The 19,791-nt window shown below is 40.1% G+C and overlaps 3 protein-coding genes across 5 annotated transcripts in view; 2 read left to right on the forward strand and 1 right to left on the reverse strand.

Moving 5' to 3' along the window:
- Nucleotides 1–1,733, reverse strand: part of arhgef2 (rho/rac guanine nucleotide exchange factor (GEF) 2) — a 33,699-nt gene extending 31,966 nt beyond the window's left edge. For both annotated transcript variants that reach the window (XM_050046457.1, XM_050046456.1), the window contains exon 1: nucleotides 1,539–1,733. In XM_050046457.1, the coding sequence (XP_049902414.1) occupies nucleotides 1,539–1,595 (57 nt within the window). In that variant the 5' untranslated portion in view covers nucleotides 1,596–1,733. The remainder of the gene's footprint in view (nucleotides 1–1,538) is intronic.
- A 5,441-nt stretch (nucleotides 1,734–7,174) lies between these two features.
- tmem79b (transmembrane protein 79b) lies at nucleotides 7,175–12,218 on the forward strand. 2 transcript variants are annotated; one of them, XM_050046498.1, is made up of 5 exons: nucleotides 7,175–7,288; nucleotides 8,855–9,430; nucleotides 9,599–9,793; nucleotides 9,890–10,121; nucleotides 11,221–12,215. In XM_050046498.1, exons 2-5 carry the CDS (start codon nucleotides 8,863–8,865, stop codon nucleotides 11,423–11,425), a joined length of 1,200 nt encoding a protein of 399 aa, XP_049902455.1. In that variant the 5' UTR covers nucleotides 7,175–7,288; nucleotides 8,855–8,862; the 3' UTR covers nucleotides 11,426–12,215. The 2 variants fall into 2 exon arrangements, with proteins under 2 accessions (XP_049902455.1, XP_049902456.1); XM_050046499.1 differs by having other exon boundaries at nucleotides 7,199–7,288; nucleotides 8,859–9,430; nucleotides 11,221–12,218.
- A 1,088-nt stretch (nucleotides 12,219–13,306) lies between these two features.
- Nucleotides 13,307–18,591, forward strand: LOC126391800 (putative mediator of RNA polymerase II transcription subunit 8). Its single transcript, XM_050046740.1, has 4 exons — nucleotides 13,307–13,580; nucleotides 15,329–15,475; nucleotides 15,559–15,681; nucleotides 18,035–18,591. The coding sequence occupies exons 1-4, from the start codon at nucleotides 13,493–13,495 to the stop codon at nucleotides 18,082–18,084; spliced, it is 408 nt and encodes a 135-aa protein (XP_049902697.1). The 5' UTR covers nucleotides 13,307–13,492; the 3' UTR covers nucleotides 18,085–18,591.
- The last annotated feature ends 1,200 nt before the right edge of the window (nucleotides 18,592–19,791 follow it).

Genomic DNA, 19,791 nt, shown 5'->3' on the forward strand with positions numbered 1-19,791 from the left:
TTCTGTGGACGATAAACAAGGTGCAGACTGATAAAGGAGGAAATACAGTGAGTGACAACAACCCCGCCCACATTTAAGAGTACTGTTTGTGGTGGAAACACTAGGGTCTAGGTACCATGTCTGAAGGGTTACTGTTGGTTCCAAAGGTACCATACTGAAAGTGTTTGGTGGAAACGGGGCTTTAGAGTCAATGGAGCACAGCTGTGGTCAGAGCCGGCCCGATGCTGCGTCATGATGGCCAGTCTGGCTCCAGGGGTGGGACTTAGCGATGGGTCAGTTCTGTCCCCCTATCCAGTGATTGTACCTTTAATAAAGAACGGTGATACACTGTTTAACTGTCTCCTTTAGTAAGTGGTGAATGGACCTGCACTTGTGTGGCGCCTTCCTAGTCCTCTGACAACTCAAAGTGCTTTTCACACTACGAGTCACATTCACCCATTCACACACACATTCACACACTGGTGCCACCTGCTACTCAGATTTAACACACTCACACCGATCGAGAGCAATTTGGGGTTCAGTGTCTCAAGCATGTATCAGCATGCAGACTGGAGGAGCCAGGAATCGAACCGCTGATCTTCTGATGAGTGGAAAACCCACTGTACTACTGAGCCACAGCCGCCCAAAAACATGTACAAATCTAGGCTTTATTAATTGGTCACTGTGTGGAGCACAACTGCATTTTACTACACACTGAACTGTGTGTGAGTGTGTATCTGTGAGTGTGTATCTGACAGATACACATGACTTTAATTGTGTGTGTGTGTGTGTGTGTGTGTGGTTCTTAAGAAACGAAAACACTTCTTTCAGGCTTCAAACTGAAAACATGACAGTTTGTTTGTTTTATAGTCAGGTCAAAGGTCAAACATCCACCTTCACTCCTGACCGACACTTCCTGTATAAACCCACACACACACACACGCACACACGCACACACACACACACACACACACACACACACACAGAGGCTCCCCTCCCCCCGCTCCGCTCGTTTCCTCCTGCAGGACAAAGCGGCCACGCTGCTGCTTGCTAACGGACACACACTCAAACACACCGAAAACACACTGAAAGTCAGTCTGTACACACACACCGAACACCGACACACACCGGGACACACACACCGAACACACACACTCCTCTGTATAGACACATTAAACCGTTTCTGTCTGAACTGGAAAAAAAAGTGTGTTTCCCGTTTCTGTCTCCGCCAACTTCACCAATCTGTTCCCAAACAAACTGCTTCAACACACACCTGATCACACCGCCGATCACTGATCGATCACCTATAAGAAGTATCGATAATGTCTCCAACATCTGTCGGAGCCTGTAACGGAACAAACCGGGGTCTGTGTGTTCCAGCTGTGAGCGGACAAAGCGGAACAGACAGAAAGTGAGACAGAGCTCTCTGTGTGTGATCGATAAGCACCAAACTCTCCCATCACTCCCACATTATCAATAACTATCATTATCGATCACTAAAGTGAGTGTGCACGCGCCCGTGAGTCCTTTTCTTTCTCTTTTTTTTCCGGTGAACTCACCTTCAGATTGATTTCCTTCATCCTGTCCTGTCTCCTGCTCTCCAGCAGCCGGGACATCCCCTCCGACTAACCGAACCGATCACAGCTGATCGATCAGCTGATCACAAGCCAATCTATAATTAATCAGTACGAATCCGAAGCGTTGGGTTCTGGTCCTGGAGCAGTCCGCAGTCTGAGCCCGGGGGGCGGGGCGTCTCTCTGACTGACAGCTCCGCTCTCTACTTCTAACCAATCACAGCTCAGCCCGCTACTGCCGCGCTCAGCCAATCCCCTCACCGCACGCACCTCAAGCCCCGCCCAGCAGCATCTGCCAGGGAGCGCTTGATTTGGACACCGGGGCGGCGGCGTGTACGACGTGGGTGGAGCAGGTCTCTATGACAACGTGTCAACCGACCACGTGGTACACAGAATCCAATCAGAGAGCTGAGTGAGGTCACGTGAGTGATGAATATTAGCTCGATTAACCCCGCCCACCTCCAGCAGCAGAGGGGACAACACGCTGCTGTGTGACGTGGAACCACCGAGCACTGACCCCGCCCTCCCGAGTGGATACCGGTGTTCATAAGAAACAGACCTCCCGCTTCATAACGGAAACACAAAGGAAAACTGTTAATGTGATCAATAACTGATATCAACTGATCAGAGTGACGTCACCCTGATAGAATACAAGTACTCACAGCCTGCTGCAGCAGTTTACTACTGTCCTGCAGGATTATTGATTTATCTGTTATCTATTCTGTGCAATATTTTACATACATTTCATTTATTTTAATGCACATTTCATTTCTATTTTATTTTATTTATTCCTTTATATTTACACACTTTTATTTCATGCTCTTATTCTTACTTCTTATAATTCTCTATTCTTTGCATCGGAGCAGCTGTAACAAATCATAATTAAAGGTCAATAAAGTATTTCAGATTTCAGTCATTTATTTATTAATATTCAGAAACCAATTATTAAGAATAATTAATATGAATTAATATCTGACTTTTTTTTTCTCAGTCACTTTGGTTCATTTGTCAAATCAAAATACTTGTTTGACCTTCACATCGTGTGTTCACTTGTGCACATCATAAAAGCAGTTTCTCATTGTTCTTTAAAATAAATATAAAATGTGTCTAATAAATATATATAAATTGAAAATACTTTGTCACATTTATGCAAATCATTATGTTTCCTACATTATCAATTATTAATCAAAATGCATCACACCTGTTCTCTGTTTAATAGTCATACCCCCCAAAACATTTGTTAATTGGTGCATTGCATCTAGTTATTCAGTGCACAATGGCTGAACCAGTCATCATCATCCATTAGACACATTCTCTAAACATTTCTATTTGACCTTTTTTATTTGTAAATGTGTCCTGAGTTAATGAATTCCTTTCAGGTGATTCTTGACTTTCACTAATAAAGGGGAATATGTGCACTGTCGCCTCACAACAACAGGGTTACCGGGACGATCCCAGGGTGGGGTCCTTCTGTGCAGAGTTTGCATGTTCTCTCCGTGTCAGCGTGGGTTTCCTCCAGGTGCTCCAGCTTCCTCCCACAGTCCAAAGACATGCAGGTTAATTGGTGACTCTAAATTGTCCGTAGGTGTGAATGTGAGTGTGAATGGTTGTCTGTCTCTATGTGTCAGCCCTGCGATAGTCTGGTGACCTGTCCAGGGTGAACCCTGCCTCTCGCCCTGTGTCAGCTGGGATAGACTCCAGCCCCTCCTACGACCCCCAAGAGGATGAAGCGGTTAGAAGATGGATGGACGGATGTGAAGCATTACATTAACCTATGATCAGCCAGTTCTGTTGTGGCATTGCCCTCCAGTGAAATATTTTTGGGACAAGGTAATATTAAGTCTGTCTTCTATCCTGGATGTGAAAATACCTCTGTGTCCATCAGTCTGTCTCTGAGGCACAAGGATAGAAAATATACAGTCGAAGCTCACACACCACATTATTGCTCTAGATATAATGTTAGTTAAACATATCATTATGATGATTGGAAATCACACAAATCAAATTGTTTTAATAAGGAAGACTGGACTTCTGCTCGAGTCCCCGTCCGGACCAAATATGGAGCGTGGACTGGTGGCTGGAGAGGTGCCAGTTCACTGCCAAGGTGCCCTTGAGCAAGGCACCGAACCCCCCAACCGCTTGGGGCGCCTGACCAAGGCAGACCCCTCACTCTGACATCTCTCCACTTAGTGCATGTATAGGTCCTGTTTGTGCACATGTGTCTTTTGGACTTGTGTGTAATTGACAGCAAGAGTGAAAAAATTGAATTTCCCCTCAGGGGGATTAATAAAGTATATAAAATTAAAAAATAAATAAAATAAAAAATCAGTGGGATGGGCTTTGTGAAAATCACTGAGGAGATGATGGACCCTTTTTTATAAGACCTTATCGAGGAAAAATGGCTCATGAAATGAACTTTATTGTGTTTATTCTGTTGCAGTTCAATCATAAAATGTGATCAGGTTTTGGACCTTGTCCACTTTCGTGTCAGGAACTGCTGCAGACTGACTTGGCAAAGATGGCTGCCATCTTGTTTTTACATGGATTAGTGTACTGTGCTCTTATTACCACTAGATGGGACAAAAAAATTGTCCACAAAGTAGGACAACAGGTTTTAGGGAACAACCTTTACAACAGGCGTCGGTGGCTTAGTGGTAGAGCAGGTGCCCCATGTACAAGGCTGTTGCCGCAGCGGCCAGGGTTCAACTCCAGCCTGTGGCCCTTTGCTGCATGTCATCCCCTCTCTCTCTCCCCCTTTCACACTCATCTGTCCTATAAATTAAAGGCTTAAAATGCCCCAAAAAAATATCTTTAAAAAAAAAAAAAAAGTAAACCCAAAATGTGATGACCTCATATGAGGACACAGGGTCTCAGGAGGATGTGTCAATGATGTCAATTCAAAATTATAAAAAAAAAAAACTATAATCAACCAGTTCTCTGAAATAGCTTCTATATCCAGCCTCTATAAGTTTCCTGTTTACATTTCTAATTTTGTAATTTCCTCCTTTGTGCTGTGTGTGTAGCTGTAGAGCAGTTTTTGTCTTTCCTGTGTTGTAATGAACAAATTACAGTACAAACAGTACAGGCGTAAAGGTGAATCCTGTCCAGTCTGTTACAATAAATCTCCCACATGTGTAACTTTGCACTGTTAAAATTAATAAATGCCGTGCAGAAAAATGCAGCCCGGCTTAGTTGAGATTTTAAATAATGCTGCATGATGCTTTGGGGTTGTGTTGTTGTAAAAGTGCTCACTGTACCTGATGTGTTAAAATAAATAAATTATTTTTCATGTCACGTTATTGAAATGGTCCAAAAATCCTGTGCTCATATAAATACATTTGTTACACTTGTGTTTTATTACAGTTCACTGGTGTAATTGAGTTTACAACAGTAACACTGTGTGCTGCTACAGCCTCTGAATGAAACATCTATTCACAGCTGCCTCCTGATACTGCCTGATACCACAGTTACCATGACAACCGGCTCCAACAGTACTGCCTGATACCATTGTTACTATGACAACTCCAACAGATAACACACGGTCAGGAGGAAGTGATGTCATCCCGCTGATCAGGGAGGAAACCACCAGCTGACACCACCTTACACACACACACACACACACACACACACACACAAACCCTGACACTAACAAGACACCTCCACCTGCTGGCAGCACTGTGAACTACACCTGCAGCACAGTCTGATGTCATCTGAACACAGGAAGCTTATAAACATACATTTCTGTGGAAACTTCGCTTATACTGCCCTTATTGTGAAGCATTTAGTGCTGCATTTCTTGCATGAAAGGTGCTATATTAATACAATTTATTATCATTATTATTTTCATTATCATCATCATCATCATTATTTTATGACCTATACCACACAGGTATTAAACACAGAGTGACTGCAGCAGGAAACACTTTGTATTTTACAAGATGTGCTCTCTTTTATTATTTACATAACTTGTTTGCTGCTACCATTTGCACGATTGTGTTTTGTAGACTGTATATTTGTATGTGTTTAATGGTGTGTTGTGTCATTTTTCCTGTACTTGGAAGAAGCAAAAGACACATTTTCATGAGATAGATAATAATACAGGAAAAGAAAAAGGAGAAAAACAGACACCATATCTCGTAATTACAAGAAGAAAAAAATCTCAGAATTATGAGAAAAGATCTTGCAACAAGAACAGATCTCAAAATTACAAGAAAAATAATCTCATAATTATGGGACAAGATTTGTAATTATAAGAAAAAACTCAGGGAAAAGATCTCATAACAAATACAAAACTCATAAAAAATCGTTTAATTATGGGAAATAAATCTTGTAATTATAAGAAAAACTTGTCATGATGAGAAAAGATCTTGCAAGGAGAAAAAAAATCAAATAATTACAAGAAAATATCTTGTAACAAGAAAAATCTCTCATCATTATGAGAAAAGATCTTGTAATTATAACAAATGATCTGATGAGCAATTAAAAGAGAAAATCTCATAATTTGGGGAAAAGATCTCATAATAAATACGAAACTAATAAAAAAATCTTGTAATTATGAGGAAAAAATCTTGAAATTAGGAGAAAATACCTTGCAATGAGAAAAAAATCTCATAATTATAGGAAAAGATGTTTGAACGAGAACAATTTCTCATTATTATGAAGAAAGATCTAGTGACTCCAGGAAATAATGTCATAAGTATGGGAAAATATTTTTGTAATTATAAGAAAACTCTCATAACTTTGAGAAAAGATCCCATAACAAATATAAAACTCATTAAATAAACAAGATCTTGTAATTATAAGAAAAATAAAAAAGAGATCTTGTAAGCATGAGAAAATATCTTATATTTACAAGAAAATAATCTTCTTACTATAAAAAAACCCTCATAATTTCAAAATAAAATCTTTTCATGATTATGAGATTTTTTTTGGTCGTAATCAAGAAAATGAATGTGTTTGTGAAGTACTGAGCACATAAAACTGGATAAAGACTTGGATTTCACTTCAGGAGTTGTGTCTCAGTTTGTAAAAGGATGTTTTGATATAATTTTGGTGTTGTTCCTTCCGTTCATGAAAAATCATCCCTTTTTTATGATTCTCCATAAAATTTTCTTCACAAATTCAATGGAAAAATGATCATTTAAATGATAATAACATATATATAGAAATGGTCTTTTGCAGGTGAAATATTCCTTCAAGTACTTTTCCTTTCATACCCTGTGTTCATTTAACTGATTATACTTCAGTACTTTTAGCAGTGAGTTTTCTTAAATTAATTTATCCTTTATTTAACCAGAAAGGTCATATTCAGATAGGCTACATTATATCTCCTCAGCCAGAGATCCATGGGCAGCAAAATAAATATAATTTCATATTAAAGTACGGGGACAGATAAAAGCAACAGCACTGTTCTGTAAAAACTGATTTTAAACATGTGAAGAGTGAGTCAAGTTTTAAAGTTCAGTATAGTTATGTCTTGCAGCTAAGTCCAGACTTACAGGGGATGAAAATAAAAAGCATCATAAACCAGCAATTTTCGACTATTAGTATCTGTTCTGGAGTTAATATTTATCCGCCGCCTCTTTTCCTTTAAGAGAACTTTCCCTTTAACTCACCTGACGCTACCACACCTGAGCTCCACTTCCGGAGCATTTCACAACAACAACAGAGGAAGAGGAGGAAGAGGAAGAAGAGAGGAAAAAGAAGAAGAAGAAGAACACGATCACACTATCACGGTAAATCTTTAATCTCAGTTTGATCTCTGAGTTCAACCTCAGTTTATTTAATTAGTCCGTGTCCAGCTGTGATAGCATGTTAGCATGTTAGCACGGAGCTGCTCCTGCTCTGCCTCTGCGAACTGATCGGCCCTTTGTCATCGGCACCAAACAAACTGTCAACAGTGGCATGATCGATAGATGATGACGTAAAACTCGATCAGAGACCAAAGCCAACTCGAATTTATTTTTATTCTAATATTAAATCTGAAACGCGTCACGGCCGCCATGTTGGAATGAAACTGAAGTCCTCACAGTGGGCGGAGCTAGGCTTACCTGCTGCAGGTACAGAGATTACATTTATAGATCATAAATACAGTTTAGTGTCTGATCGGCAATGAGAGTTCAATAAAGATCAATAAAGATAAATAATACACTGCTGTAGACCAGAAAGGAGGAAAGTGTGATATTACTACAGTATATATTCATATCACAATGTGTAGGTATGTACATAGACTACTATATACTGTGTTTATCTATAACATACATTACGTAACCGTCTACAAGGAAAGACAAATAAATTTCTGTAGCACATTGTATAACCAGAGGTAACCCAGAGTGATTTCAAGAAGACCAGTAAAAGCACAGGAAACAAATGAGAGAAACAATAAAGCAAGCAGGCAAACACACACACAGGGTAAAACAAATGAAAAAAACCGAACAAATAAAGGCACACAGGATAAAGACCAAAAAGAAATAAATTTGGTTTAAAGGTAAATTAAGGAAAGCAATGAAACAGGAAGGTCTTTAGCTTGGATTTGAAAGTGGTCAGCGCTGTCTCATGTACAGCATGTAGCTACATTATATGTTATGTAACTACAATATACAGTTTGTAACTTATTTATACATTATGTTACTTATATCTATGGTATGTTACATTTATATGGTATGCTACTATAATAATTACATTATGTAGCTTTTATATATACGGTATGTCACCATAATATTTACGTTATCTAACTTTTATATACTTTGTGTCACTACAATATTTACGTCATGTAACTTTTATATATACTGTGTGTCACTACAGTATTTATGTTATGTAACTTTTACGGTATGTCACTATAATATTTACGTTATCTAACTTTTATATACTTTGTGTCACTACAATATTTACGTCATGTAACTTTTATATATACTGTGTGTCACTATAATATTTACGTTATCTAACTTTTATATACTTTGTGTCATTACAATATTTAAGACATGTAACCTCTATATATACAGTTTGTTACTACAATATGTACGTTATCGAACTTTTATATATACAATATGTTACTATAATATTTATGTTATTTAACTTTTATATATATATATATATATATATATATATATATATATATATATGTAACTACAACATATTTATATATGTAACTATTTTTTATATTTTTATATATATATATATATATATATATATATATATATATATATATATATATGTGTGTGTGTATGTATGTATATATATATATACACACACGTTATGTAATATATATACATTATGTAATTGTCCGCTGTTCTCTTTGACAGACAGACAGATGTCTCTGCTGACAGATGATCGGCCTGAGGATGCCCAGAGCCCGACAGAAAGAACCAAGATGGAGGACAGTGGGGGGATGAAGAATAAACAAACTGAGGAAGAGGAGGAAGAGGAGGAGGCGGTGAGGTCCGCCATGATGGAGCCCAGCACCCTGCAGTGGCCTGGAGACAGACAGACAGGGGGCCAGACAGCTGGACAGACAAGTAAAGGAGACAGGATGAGTGTGAGGTCGGATAATTCTGTACGAGAGGCGGCGAGCTGGACAGAGAGTGAGAGAGAGCTGATAGCAGAGGGGAAGAGGAGGGGGGCAGAGAGCAGAGAGGAAGGGGCGGAGCCAATGACACACCTGGAGGAGGAGCCCACAGAGAACCACATGCCGGAGAAAGCAGCACAGGTGTTTAATCCTGCAGTGACCGTCCTCCATGCCCCCTCATCACCCAGAGAGAGTGAGGCATTCTGGGAAATGGAGTCGGAGAAGAGCCCCTTCCTGAGTTCCCGAGTCCCACAGGACTACAACCAACATGGCTACCAGTACGAGTGGACCGAGGACAAACCTCCTGCCAAATGTAAATATACCTGTTGTAGCTCTCATCTGTCTCTCTGTCAGGGGGCGGGGTTTAAACCTGTCTCTCTCCTGGGTGGGTGGGACTTTAACCTGTCTTTGTCTCAGATGGGCGGGGCTCTTACCTGTCTGTCTCTCAGATGAGTGGGGTTTAAACCTGTCTGTCTCTCAGGTGGAAGGGCCTGTCCCCACAGGGACGTCCTGAAGGTGGGCGTGTCCCTGATGACAGCAGCCTTCTTCTTCCCCCTCCTGGTGTGGGGGGGGTTTGTCTTCCTGCCGTTTGATGCCCCCTTGCTGGACAGCGCCCCCCTCAGACTCGTCTACACGCTGCGCTGCTCCGTGTTCGCTGCCATCCCCATCATCCTCGGTGAGTGCGACACCAGAGAAGAAGAAGAGACCCAGCAGCTCTTAACTGTCAGTGCCACGATGTCTCACCTGTCTGTCTCACCTGTCTGTGTCTCAGGTTGGTTGGTTCTGGGCATCAGTCGGCTCAGGTCAGGTGCGATTCGCCCTCTGTTTGATGAGGAGGTGAAGGAGGAGGAGCTTCATGAAGTCACCGTCCACCAGCGCTTCATCTCCGACTCCGTTTCCCTGTTCCTGATCTACTTCCTGCAGCTGGTCGTCATGGCGATGTACCTGAGCCAAGAGCACCTGAAGCTCATCCCTCTGCTGACCATCGTCTTCGCCTTAGGACGGTGAGATTTAAAGAAAACATGCAGAATCTATATATACATCTATAGACGGTTTACACAGAACTGTTCGTTTCCTACATTTCAGATAATGGTGGAACGTTCCAAGAGATCTACAGACTGTTTACGCAGAACGTTTTGACCGTTTTGGATGAATGTGGAACGTTCCAAAAGATCTACAGACTAATACCATGAAACGATAAATGAAGTGTTTCAGATAATTGTGGAACGTGGATACTGTTTACGCAGAACATTTAACTATGGTGTTTTTAGATTAATGTGGAACGTTCCGAACAATCTACTGACTGTTTACGCAAAATGTTTAACTGTGGACGAATGTGGACGTTCTAAAGGATCTACAGACTGTTTGCATGGAATGTTTAACTGTGGTGTTTGAGATTTATGTGGAATGTTCTAAAAGATCTCGGAGCAGTTTACACAAAACATTTTACTGAGTGTCAAATGAATGTGGGACGTTCTAAAGCATCCACAGACTTATTACGGAACGTTAAATTAAGGGTTTCAGATAATTGTGGAATGTTCTAAGAGACCTAAATATTGTTTACGCAGAACACTTAATTACCTTTGGCATTTCAGCTTTAGGTGGGAAGTTCTTAAGGATCTCCAAGCTGTTAAGACAGAACATTAATCGACTGGTGTTTCAGAAAAATGTAGGATCTAAAGACTGTTTACACAGAACGTTTAATACACTGTGGTGTTTCAGATTAAAGTGGAAAGCTCTTAAAGTTCTACAGGATGTTTAGACAAAAAGTTAATGAGCTATAGTTCTTCCAGAATGATTTGGGACGTTCTAAAGCATCTACAGACTGGTTATGCAGAACATTTAATTGTAGTGTTTTGGATGAATATGGAACGATCTAAAGGATCCACAGACTGTTACCATGAAGCGCTAAATTAACAATTTCAGCTTATGGTGGAACGTTCTAAGGGATCTGCGTAGTGTTTACTCAGAACATTTAACTGTGTTCTTTCCGATTAATGTGACGTTCTAAAGGATCTACTAGCTGTTTATGAAGAACGTTTAACTGTGTCTCAGATTAATCAGGCGCTTTAAATTAAAGGTGCGTTTGTTTTGTGTCTCCAGGCTGGTTTACTGGGTGGCCGCAGCTTTCAGCAGCAGCATTCGTGGTTTTGGTTTCGGCCTCTCCTTCCTGCCGAGTCTCGCCATGATGGTCGCCAACATCTACTTCATCTTCACAGTGGACGCGTCAGGGTCGGTCTTCAGCCACTTGTCTCGTCCTGAGGAGGTGGCGACTCCACCTGCCGGCAGACAGAGATTCTGGGGATGATCAGAAATCAGTAACTTCCTGTCAGGCTGAAGTGTTTCTGACCTACTTTGTTTTTTGTTTTTTTAAACTTAATTTTTTATAAACTGGGAAAAAAAATTAAATAAAAAAAGTAAATTGTTTATGTGTTTATAAAGTTTAATTCTTTTGAACTGTTGAAAGACTTTTATGGTATAACCCCGCCCACTACAGCTGATGTTTTTGTCGTTAGTATTTTCAGTGGAAACAGCTATTTTTTTCCGATTTGAGGTAGTTTGTGGAAGTATTTAGCTGTCGGACTACTTCCTGTTTATTCCTGTTTACTTCCTGTTCAGTCTGTTTCTGTTGGTCCAGTTTTCAACATTTTATTTTGAGAAATCATCTTATGATCATTAAAATTTGATGGTCAAAACAAACAAACTTGTTTTTTCCTGTTTGTATAATTTACACTAAGTTACGTACTTCACAATAAAAGCTTGAAATCCAGCTCCACCTTTAATTAGAATTAATAACAGATTAATCATGATTAAACACAAGTCTGTGAAACCTTTAGAATATGATGTATACATTGATACACTGTGCTAGACTGATGGTTACTGATCAGTCTGTTATTCAGTCACATGAAGCTGCTGTTGGTGTTTTCCTGTTGAACTGGTCAGACTGATAGTTGACACCAAACATCAACAATACCTGCACACAGGAAGTACTGGTGATCTGACTTCAAGATAAAAGCACCAAGTGTACACGTTTAAGAATGTGATGCTACTGAAGAAACTTCCCGTATATGAATCTTAAAATCACCTCATCCCATGTATTATTGACTCATACTATTATTACTATTATATTAGTCATGTATACAAGCTCCTCCACTTTAATAGATTTTTCCATATTTTAATAAATATTTTGTCACATTTCTGTTATATTTTATTTGTATTTTATGTCTTGATTTTTGTTTATTGTTATGAACCAAATCAAGACAAATTCCTGAATATTTACAGCATGTTAATCAGTGTTTATTATCAGTAGGATGTTGATTCAAGTTGATTTCCTTACACTTTAATGTGCTCTTCCTCTTGATTTTAATAAATCAGCAATTACATGAACATGATATCAGAGAAGCTAGTTCGTTAAATATTATTGAAATAAAACTAAAAAACATATCTGCTCATTTTAGCCTTTAACTAGCTCTGACTTTCCTCCTACAGGTCTGAAACACTTTCTTTTCACGCTTCACGCAGCTGCAACTATTTAAAAATCTTACTTGACTTTATGATTTATAGTTTTACAAGTTCATCCATGTTTTAAACTGTTTTAAATGTCCTTTTGTAATGAATTGCCTGGTTTATCTGTTTTATGTCTACTTTGTGCTGCATTTCTCATATGACAGGTGCTACATAAATAAAGTGTATTATTATGAACAGATCTAACACATACCTGACAGGTGAGTTTTACCTTCAACCTTCAGAGAAGCTCAGTGTTTTGTTCACAGCAGATATTTTGACCTGTCAATCAGTCATTATCATCTGCTGGACTGAAGAGTCTGATGAACGACATGGACAGGAAGTTCATACAGGTGAGAAAATAAGCAGGTTTCATACTACTACTACTACTACTACTACTACTACTACTACTAATAATAATAATAATTAGCAGCATTTAAACTTAAGTTCTTATCAGTGTGTAACTTAATTTGTGTTGTGAAAATACTGTTTGAATAACTAAAATAATCACTGAGGCAAATTGTATCTAAGTGGCATTTAAACAGAACATTAACTGCAGTTAAAATTAGTGAAGAGAAACTGCAGAAACTGATCTGAGCTCAGTTGTAAAACTATTAACTGTCACTAAAGAGGAACATGCAGAGAGGAAGTTTGGAGAGAAGCCTGTTGTGGGCTTTTACTTTGAAGGCTCAGGTGTGTTACAGTCGTGTTCAGGTCGACTCTGCTGTCACACACTCGGTGTTTGAGGATGTTTGTGCGGACCGACGTGTCCACAAACTGAAGGAGCTGCTGAACTGAAGGAAACAGTTTGTTTTATTCAGAGTGGTCGCGTCTGGACCGAGTTTTAACGTGAAACTGGAGTGTTGTCTCCATGGAGTCTCTGTCTGTGAGGAGGAAGTCCTGTCTGTTCCGCCTCAGAGAAAACTGTCCGTTCAGGAAGCTCCGCAGAAAAACATACGGTCAGTTTATTCATCTTTCAATGAAGTTTAATTAAACTGTAATAACCCGTTCAGGTTCACATTATTAAACGTGTAAACTGATTCAGAACTGGAGCTTCTTGAAACTCAGCAGAGAAACAAGTTATGTTCAGGTTGAGGTTTGTTTCACAGCTCCATGTTGTCTTTATTCAACATTTAAAATGATTCAGAATCTATTAAACAGACAAACACGAGCATTTAACAGCTAACTGGTGTTTAATTATTTCCATCAGTGCAGATCGTTTAGATACTCATATTATTTTCTACATATTTATATTTTTGTGTAAGTGTTTTATATATTAGTTGTCCTTTCATAACTCTTAATTCTTTTCATTGCTCAAAGTTTTTACTACAGGAAATTTATTCTGAAACCATTATAAGGGACTGCAGTGTTTCCCAGCATGCACTGAGGGGTTTACCTGCACACAATAAAGCTCAGCAGGTTTACAGTCTGAGTTCACAGAGTAAAGGGACAATACAGTTACTTCAAAACACAATAAAACCTAAACCTTTTATGTTGCTGTTTCTGAATGCTTGTACGGAGCATGCACACACATATGCAGTCTATTTAGACTTAACGTTAGCGATACAACTCTGATCAGCCTCCTGCACGCATTTCAAATTCCAGCCAACAAGCCAGGTTCACAGTCATCACTGCAGCTCTTCAGCAGTCGCTCATATTTGCAGAAGAGTCTTGCAGGAGGCCAAATACACCACACACAGAAACACACACCCACACACTCTCACACAATATTCATACTTTCACAAATGGTCAAAATAATGTGGTCGTATCTGTGGTGACTTTCAACAAAACATCCATCAATACATCCATGAACACATCTATCAGTAGATCTATAGATCTGTCAGTCTATCCATACAACCATCAATACATCCATCCATAGATCCATCAATACATCCATCCATAGATCCATTGATACATCTATCCATAGATCCATTGATACATCTATCAATAGATCCATTGATACATCTATCAATAGATCTGTCAGTACATCTGTCAATACATCCATTAATACATCTATAAGTAGACGCATGTTTGTCAGTCCATCATCACAACCATCAATACATCTATCAATAGATCCATTGATACATCCATCAATAGATCTGTCAATACATCCATCAATACATCTATCAATAGATCTGTCAGTACATCTATCAATGCATCCATTAATACATCTATCAATACATCAGTGAATAGATGTATGCATCTGTCAGTCTATCTAAACAATGATCAATACATCCATCAATAGATGCATTGATACATCTATCAATATATCATGAAGACATCTATCAATAGATCTATACATTTGTCAGTCTATCAATACAACCATCAATACATCCTTCGATACATCTGTCAATTTATTAAGACATCCATCAATACACCTATCAATAGATCCATTGATACAACTATCAATACATCCATCAATAAATCTATTGATACATCGGTCAATACATTTATCAACAGATCCATAGATACACCCATCAATAGGTCTGTCAATACATCCAGCAATACATCCGTCAATATATCAATACATTCATGAATACATCTATCAATACATGTGTGAATCTATCAGCACATCCCTCAATATATTTATCAGTACATCAATTGATACATCCGTCAATAGATCCCTATATCCATCAATACATCCATCAGTCTATCAATACATCCATGACCTCTGATCTTTCATCACTTCCTGTTTCCTCTTGAACAGATGTGTCAACAGCAAACTCCTCTCCCATTGGCTCCTACTGGAACAACATTGACCCGCCCACCAGTAACCAGCCAATCAGCACAGTCTACTCACAGCCCCTCCCCCCTCCCTACAGGTGCTCTCCCTACCAACCAGAGGCAGCCGCAGGTAAGTGTCCAGTAAACCCAGTACAGTTTAGAGTCTGAACCAAACTGTTTATTGTTCTGATGATTCTACCGTCTGACGTGCAGATGTTCACATGGAGGACGAGAACCAGCAGAACCAGCAGAACCAACAGCACCAACAGAACCAGCAACACCAGCAGAACCACCAGGACCAGCAGAACCCAGAGAATATAGTTGAGGACTACATGGGTGAGACAGTCAGACAGATTCATCTTTTCAGTGTCCGTCCTGCAGCCTGTCGTATTTTAACTTGTTTAAAGCTGCAGGAATTGAGACGTTCTGATGAACTGTAAGAAGAAAACAACAACAAGAACATTTATTCTTAAATTTTTATTTATCTCATATTCTACTAATATCTGTAAGGCTACGACTTCATAAACAGTTGGGCTATGACTACGTACTGACAAACAGCAGAGTTACAACTACATACTGACAAACCGTGAGGCCACAACTACACAAACAGTGGAGCTAAGACTACGTACTGACAAGCAGCGAGGCTACGACTACATAAAAGTGGGGCTACGACTACGTACTGACAAGCAGCAAGGCTACGACTACATAAAAGTAGGGCTACGACTACGTACTGACAAACAGCGAGGCTACGTCTACATAAACAGTGGGGCTACGACTACGTACTGACAAACAGCGAAGCTACGACTACATAAACAGTGGGCCTACCACTACATACTGACAAACCGTGAGGCCACAACTACACAAACAGTGGAGCTAAGACTACGTACTGACAAGCAGCGAGGCTACGACTACATAAAAGTGGGGCTACGACTACGAACTGACAAGCAGCAAGGCTACGACTACATAAAAGTAGGGCTACGACTACGTACCGACAAACAGCGAGGCTACAACTACATAAACAGTGGGGCTACCACTACATACTGACAAACAGCGAGGCTACAACTACATAAACAGTGGGGCTACGACTACATGCTGAACACAGCGGTGTTTCGACTACATGCAGAGAAAAAGCTGGGCCACAACTACGTACTAACAAACATGGGGCTTTGATCATGTACTGACAAACCGCGAGGTTACCGCTACATAAACTGTGGGGCTATGACTACATACACAGTATTGTTACAACTATGTACTGACAAATAGCGAAGCTATAACTACATGAACAGCGGGGCTATAACTACACACTGACAAACATGGGGTTATTACTACATACTGACAAACAGTGAAGCCACGACTACATAAACAGTAGGGCTACGACTACATGCTGAAAACAGCAGGGCTTTGACTACATGCTAAGAAAAAGCTGTGCTACGACGTCATGCTGGCGAACAGCAGACTACGCCTAATACACAGCAGGGCTACAACAATATTCTGAGAAACAGCGGGGCTGCCACTACATACAGACAAACAGCAGGATTACAACTATGCACTGATAAAAAAAGCGGGTCAATAACTACGTACATATAAACAGCGGAGCTACTGCTATGCTCTGATAAAGAACGTTACTATCACTTTGTGACAGTAAACATCGGGGCTACAACTACCTACATACAGACAGTAGGCTACATACCGATAAACAGCGGGGCTAAGAGTATATGCCTATAAGCAGCAGGGCTACAACAACATGATGATAAACATTGGGCTAAGACTACGCAATGTAAAAACATGGCTACCACTAGGTGCAGATAAGCAGCAGGGCTACAACAACATGATGACAAACATTAGGCTAAGACTACGCAATGTAAAAATATGGCTACCACTAGGTGCAGATAAGCAGCAGGGCTACAACTACTTGCTGATTAACAGCAGGCCTATAACCACATGCTGACGAACAGCGGGCAATGGCTAATAAAGATCAGGGCTAAGACTATGTACAGATAAACAATGGGGCTAGGATTCTGTGCAGATAGACATCAGGGTTACAACAATGTACAGATTAACAGTGGGGCTAGGACTAGGTACTGATAAACTCAAGGCTACTTGTTGATAAACACTGGGACTACAGCAACGTGCTGAGGAAGCATGGCTATGACTACACGACTACTACATGGCAGGGTTAAGACTATGTACAGATAAACAACAGGGCTACAACTATGTGCTGATAAACAGCAGGGCTATGACTACGTAGTGATAAACACCGGGGGCTATGACTATGTACTGAGAAAGCATGGTTACGATTATATGCCGATAAACAGCAGGCTATGACTATGTACTGAGAAATAACGGGGCTACAACTATGTAAAGAAAAAGCGTGGCTATGACCATGTGCCAATAAACAACTGTGCTATGACTGCGCTGATAAACAGTGGGGCTATGACTATGTGCTGATAAACAGCGGGGCTATGACTATGTGCTGATAAACAGTGGGGCTATGACTATGTGCTGATAAACAGCGGGGCTACAGCTACATACTGATAAACTGAGAAGGCCTTCAAGGTGCAGATTTTTCCAAACTTTAACTTGTAACTTATGTCAAACTTCCACCACATGACACGCATGGACAGATTTCTTTTTTAAACAGAGGGGAAAATTCTGATTTCTTTTTTTGTTTTTCTTCTCCCTGTTTCAGATCTGGACGATGGCGTTGACCCTGAGACTGGAGAGAGAGCACAGGGATGACCCCACCCATCACGTCAATCATAGCAGCCCTGCCTCTTCCACCTCCTGATGTAGTTTTACTGAACTAAATCCCAGTCTCTGGATGATCTGATTTGATCTTGATTAAATGAGATCAAATCGTTGCTTTTGTTTTGTGTACAGAGAAACAGGAAACCGCACCTGCAGCAGGTGTGTTATTTTAAAAGGTCAAGTCATAAAAAAAAAACTGTACATACTTATCCACAGAAAGTGGTCTGTTAAGAGTTAAGACTTTTCTTCAGATCTTTAAACTGTTAAAAGGTAGCTGATGATCAGTCGTCATTATTTTGTAAGTCATTGATGTTTGAACTATTGATGATCCGTTTGAGAAAAAATATAGCTGACTGCTCTCCAGGTTTTATATTCTGATGAGCTTTGTTGTATATGAGCGTGTATTTTATTGTGTTTTGTGTGTTTACGTCTTTTCTGTGTTTATCTCTTCGGGGTCAATAAAGTTAAGAGTTAAAGTAGCTCCACTGTGTTTCCTGGAGTCTAACAAACTGAGTCTGGGAAACTAAGTTTTCAGCTCCAGAAAAGCTGATTAATCAGTTGAGTAAACTCTGAGTTTAGCTCATGGATGGTGAATTTAAAAAAGCTGTCATCAGCTTGGTGGTTTGAAGGAGTTGTACCACATTTCATACGCAAGTTAACATCATCCTGAATAATATACTGAACTATTAATGTTTAATGCTACTTGTGATTTTATGGAAGTCTTCCTTAGAAGCCATTATGGAGACCAGAGATCACTAAAAACATGTAACAAAATTTCAGTATTTCAATAGGGCGCCCTGAAAGAGATCTGCCAACTGGTTGCATAGAAAGGAATCGTGATCTATCAGCTGACTATCTTCCATCAATCAGCTGCTCCATCAGTTGATTGGCTGTTTGAGATCAGCTGATGTAGCTGGGATGTGAGCTGAGCTTGACGTCCTGTCCTGCCTGAACTAACCCATCCTCAATTTGCTATCTAGCCAGTTTAAGGGTGTTTTTATACTTGGTCTTTTTCAGGCCTCTTAACAGTCTAAACGGTGCTCTTAAAGTGCACCAAAAAGTGGACCAACAGAAAAGGGACTCAGTTCTTTTGTGTTCACATAGTCAGTTCATTTGAAGAGCCTGGTTCACATCCAGAGCCCGGTAACTTTACAGGAACCTTCCTCCTACTCCGCCCTCTCAGTGGAGACACGGCGGTTGAGAGGGCAGAGCGAGGAGACGTTCCTGTAAAGTTCCTGCCCCCCAAATAGTACCAGGAACTTCTTCAGTGGAAACGGGCCTTTTCTGTTCACACTACAGCCTATATAATGACATAGTTTTGTTTTTACTTTGATGCTGCACTGCAGTGCGGTTATGAAGCCCCTCAATTTCAGATGAACCCATAGTTGAAGGAAAACCTCTGGGTTTCTGTGCTGTAGACTGTTGTGTTGTGGAAGTATTCTACATTCTACAGTATCTTCTGTGGACCAAACTACTCCTCGTCCTGCATCCTTGCAAGTGTCACAGGCCGACGACAGCATATGATCTAGAGGGCTAAACAACGGCATAGAGCAAAAGCAAACCTGGAGCGCTTCGTGTTCACAAGGCACAGGTTAAGCGAACAGCACCACAGACTTAAAATGAACTGACCTGAGTTCGGTTCGCTTCAGAGGGGTCTGAGTTCTCTTGGAGTGTTCGCATTTGCAAGCAACTGTGGCT

This window comes from Epinephelus moara, chromosome 6, assembly GCF_006386435.1.
Source record: "Epinephelus moara isolate mb chromosome 6, YSFRI_EMoa_1.0, whole genome shotgun sequence".
Taxonomy (NCBI): Eukaryota; Metazoa; Chordata; class Actinopteri; order Perciformes; family Serranidae; genus Epinephelus; species Epinephelus moara.